At 55.3% G+C, this 4789-nt stretch overlaps 1 protein-coding gene across 1 annotated transcript; it reads left to right on the top strand.

The window, feature by feature from the left end:
* Nucleotides 1-247: 247 nt before the first annotated feature.
* Nucleotides 248-2991, top strand: LOC130598558 (acrosin-like). Its single transcript, XM_057408073.1, has 5 exons — nt 248-327; nt 569-769; nt 1306-1571; nt 1963-2108; nt 2632-2991. Exons 1-5 carry the CDS (start codon nt 248-250, stop codon nt 2989-2991), a joined length of 1053 nt encoding a protein of 350 aa, XP_057264056.1.
* Nucleotides 2992-4789: the final 1798 nt, after the last annotated feature.

Below are 4789 nucleotides of genomic sequence, written 5' to 3'. Positions count from 1 at the left end.
CCTTGGTAGCAGCTCCTTGGTAGCAGCTCCTTGGTAGCAGCTCCTCGGTTGCAGCTCTTTGGTAGCAGCTCCTTGGTAGCAGCTCCTTGGTAGCAGCTCCTCGGTTGCAGCTCTTTGGTAGCAGCTCCTTGGTAGCAGCTCCTTGGTAGCAGCTACTTGGTAGCAGCTCCTTGGTAGCAGCTCCTCGGTTGCAGCTCCTTGGTTGCAGCTCCTCGGTGGCAGCTCCTTGGTGTCACCCTTAGCAGCAATGGCAGCAAAGGCTTTGCTCCATGTCCTCATCCTGCTGGCATTGGCCTGGCTGGTGCATGGCTCCTGGGACAGCTGTGGGTGAGTAGCACCAGGCTCTGGGGCTCCCGGTATTCCATAGGGAGATACTGCTGCTCCCAACCATGGTCACACCAATGGGGTGGTGGGACTGGGGAGCACCACTTCCTTGCCATCACCCCATGCAGTGGCACAGTGCAGCTATGGGGCACCCCATAGGGTCTCTTCTCCCTGCAGCACCCTATGGGTGGGACGATGCTCGCCCTTCATCCCTAACCATCAAATGTTGGGCTTCTGCTTCCAGAGGGACCTGCGGTACCCGTCCCATGGCTGATTACTATGGGATGTCGCGCATCGTCGGAGGCGTGGATGCGCAGCAGGGCGCCTGGCCATGGATGGTCAGCATCCAGGTCCCCACAGCCAGCGGCTCTTCACACATCTGCGGGGGGTCTCTCATCACCCCCCAGTGGGTCCTCACAGCCGCTCACTGCTTCGTCGGGCAAAAGTAAGGGAGAGAAGGGATTCCAGCCATAGGGAATAGCCAAGGAGCAGCTCCGATCCCGTCCCCTTCCCCATCCTGGATGCACTGGGAAGAGCGCTCGGGAGAAGGCTGCTTCCAACTTGACAGCCCTTGAGCCTGAGGCACGCTGGGGCAGTGCTTTCCTTTGGGAAGCAGCAGGAATGTTGCTCCTTCCCACCCCTCTTCTCCATAGAATGGAATGGAATGGCATGGAATGAGACGGAATGGAATGGGATGGAATGGAATGGATCATGGAATGGGCTGGGTTGGAAAGGAGCTTGGGATCATCCACTTCCAAGCCCTTGCCATGGGCAGGGATGCCTTCCATAGAGCAGCTTGCTCCAAGCTGGCCTTGAGCACTGCCAGGGATGGAGCATCCAAACCTTCTCCAATCCATCCCATCCCAGTACCCCAGTGCCCTCATAGGAAATTCCTTCCCTATCTCCACCCTGCAATTCCCAGTGGGAACCCATCACCCCTTGTCCAATGGCTCTAATCCCTGCTCTTCCACTCCCTCCCAGCTTCACCACGGATTGGTTCGTGATGGTCGGAGTCACAGACCTGGCTTGGGCCAATTCCGAGACCCAGAAGCGTGGGATCCGGCACGTCGTGGTCCATGAATATTACACCGGCATCTCTGGTGGCTTTGACATCGCCTTGCTGGAGCTGGACCAGCCGGTGCAGTGCGGGTACCACGTGCAGCTCGCTTGCCTGCCCGATGCGACGCTCAGGCAATCCCAGCTCTCCGAATGCTTCATCAGCGGATGGGGCGCGAGGGAGGCCAGAAGTGAGTGCCCGACGGCTCCATTGGCCTTGGAATGACAGGTCATGGATTCATGGAATGGGATGGAAGGGAGGGTAAAGCTCATCCAGGTCTATTGGAGGTTGCTCCGACTGGGGATGGAGCACGCCAGCCTTCTCCATCCAGCCCATCCCAGTGTCCCACCGTTTCCTTCTCTCCAACCTGAGCATCCCTGCTTCAGTTGGAACCCATCACCCCTTGCCCCATCGCTGAAGGTCCCTCCATGTCCTCCTTACGTTGAGGATGCAGAGCAAAGGGGACGCAGCCCAGGCCATAGGGCACTGTTGATGGCTTCCGTTGAGCTTCTTATCCCCCAATACCCCCAAATCCATCCTTTGTTTCCCTAATCCTGAACCCCTTTGTTTCCCCACAGCAGGGGCATCGTCCCCATCAGCCCTGCAGGAGGCCAAGGTCCGCCTCATCGATGTCAAGCTCTGCAATAGCAGCCAATGGTACCGAGGGGCCATCAAGAGCCACAACCTCTGTGCTGGGTACCCGCAGGGTGGCATCGACACCTGCCAGGTAGGGATGTGCCACTGGGGCTCCCTTCTCCTCTCCCATCTGCAGGGCCTTGCTCTGCATCCCCCTTTATCCCAGCTTCAGAAGAGCATCATCCCTACGCAGGGACCATAGAGCTTGGAGCCTTAACAGCATTGAGATTCCACCACTAAACCATGTCATGAGCATGGATTCATGGAATGGCTTAGGTTGGGAAGGAGCTTAAAGCATCCAGTTCTAAGCAAGGAGCAGGGACGCCTTCCATTAGACCAGATTGCCCCAAGCCCCATCCATCCTTCTCCATCCTATCCATGCCAGTGTCCCACCACCCTCATAGGGAACAACTTCTCTTTATCTCCAACCCAAACTCCCCTGTTCCAGTTGGATGCCATCAGCCCTCGTCCTATGGCTCCCATTCATGCTGAAGATCCCTCTCCACACCCAAATGATGAAGGAGAACCCTTCCATCCCCATAGGCTGAGAGTGGTGGTCCCCTCCGGCATTGCCATGGCGACCCATCCCCATCCCCGCTCCTTCTCCTCCATAGGGTGACAGCGGCGGTCCCCTCATGTGCCGGGACAAGCGAGCCAACTTCTACTGGGTTGTGGGGCTGACGAGTTGGGGCCGCGGCTGCGCCAGGGCCAAGAAACCGGGGGTCTACACCTCGACGCAGCACTTCCATGAGTGGATCCTCTACCAGCTGAGGACATTCCGCTCCGCGGCCGCCTTCGCGACGCCCCCAACATGGAGCCACCAGCACATCTCCCATACCCCCGTCCAGGAGACAATGCCTGCACCCACGGCCTCGAGCATCAGTGGCTTCTGCTACTTCCCTGTTCGGGTGCTGTTGGAATTCATCACTCGGATGCAGGACTTGCTGCAGGCTCTAAGGGGGGAGAAGACTTGAGGAGTGCCATCGCTTGCAGGTGGCTTGACCTTCAGTAAAGTTGCCTTATTTTCCCATAGAGAGGATGCTTTGCATGCCCACCTCTTTTTCTGGTCCATGGGGAGGGGTGGGGATGAGGGACAGAGGGCAGGGAACAGTGGGAAGCGGGAGCTGGGAATCAGGGAATCAACCAGTTTGTGAAAGACTTTCAGGAGCATCAAGTCCAATCATTGCCCCACCATTAAAGCATGGCATGAAGAGGCAGGGGGGACAGCTTCCATTAGACCAGGTTGCTCCAAGCCCCATCCATCCTTCTCCATCTAGCCTATCCCAGGGTCCCAGCACCCTCACTTCCCACTTCCAGGCTTGAGATCACAAGCTCCAAGGCAGTATCCATCCCAGCACCAAGCACCCATCCCAGCTCCCAACACCCATCCCAGCACTCTTTGGACCTCTCCCAGATGCCAGCACTGGGGTCCCCAGTGCCTGGAGCAGGGACTGGGGCCAGGGCTCACCCTTGTCTGTGTCACTGGGTCCCCATTCACCCCTCATCCCGTTAAGATCCCATGAAGATCCTATTAAGATCCCATTAAGATCCCATTAGGAACTCATTAAAACCCCATTAGGATCCCATTAGGACCCCATTAAGATCCCATTAAAACCCCATTAGGATCCTATTAGGACCCCATTAATATCCCAATAGTATCCCTTTAGGACCCCTTTAATATCCCATTAGGAACCTGTTAATATCCCATTAGGACCCCATTAAAATCCTTTCAGACCCCATTAAGATCCATTAAGACCCCATTAAGATCCCTTGAGGATCCCATTAGGACCCCTTAATATCCATTAATATCCCTTTAGGACCCAGCAGCCATTATGGGAGCTCTTATGGGTGGGCCTCACAAACCCACACTCCCATCCTAGCCCCTCCACATCCTTGCCACCCACCCAAATTCTCCTCTTTATGGCAAAATCACCTTTAGGACAGATACAAAAATAAGCCCCGGGGGGGGGGGGGGGACGACACGACACACACAACACAAGACCCTCCCCCCCTTAAACAGCCCCCCCCCCCCAGTAGGGGCACAGTGACTGGGGTGTGGGATTGTGCTGTGCCCCCCCAACATAGTCTGTGACAGGCTCAGGCTGGCACCAGGGGGTGTCGTTCCTATCTCATTGGGGCACCACAGGCTGCTATGGGGGGGCAGTTGTGCGTCTCTGTTACAATCCACTCTCGTTCCTTCTTCTGCGTTGTTACACTCCCATTCCTTCTTTCTCTTTGTTAATCAGGACTTCCCTTTGGTTGTTTTATACAATGTGATTTCCAGTTCCTATCCAAAAATGTCCCTCCATATCTACCATTGCTGGAGAATAGTACAGCTGCTGAGACTGCATTTTGGCATTTCCTGGCTATGTTGAGGAGTTTCTCATAAAAAATATAAGCCAAAAGAGACATAACACAACCTCCTGGGAAAGCAGGAGTGTTGGTAGCAGTAGGCCAGGAGGCCCCTCTGAACAAGTCCCTCTGGTCCCTGAAAGTGGAGGTGTGGGATGTGCTCATGATGCCTTCACTGCTGCCATTGTCAGGGTTTTCTGATGTCCTGAAAGTAAGCACTGTGAAAGGCTAACCCAGGACTATGGTTTTCCTGAGTCTCTAAGGCTTTAGTCTGAGAAGTTTTCCTTGACAAGTGATTGCAGTCTCTGTGTTTTGAGTCTTGTACTTGGAGGAAGCATTGGCAGCAGTGTCACTGAGGAGTAGTCATGAGCACTGTCAAGAAGCTGTTGAAGAGCGATGACAAAAGTTTACCCTGTGGAT

Source organism: Pezoporus wallicus, unplaced genomic scaffold (assembly GCF_028554395.1).
Source record: "Pezoporus wallicus isolate ANWC-B61680 ecotype Strahan unplaced genomic scaffold, APGP_CSIRO_Pwel_v1 contig_8033, whole genome shotgun sequence".
In the NCBI taxonomy this organism is placed as follows: domain Eukaryota; kingdom Metazoa; phylum Chordata; class Aves; order Psittaciformes; family Psittacidae; genus Pezoporus; species Pezoporus wallicus.
This window is presented reverse-complemented; position numbering and strand designations above follow the sequence as displayed.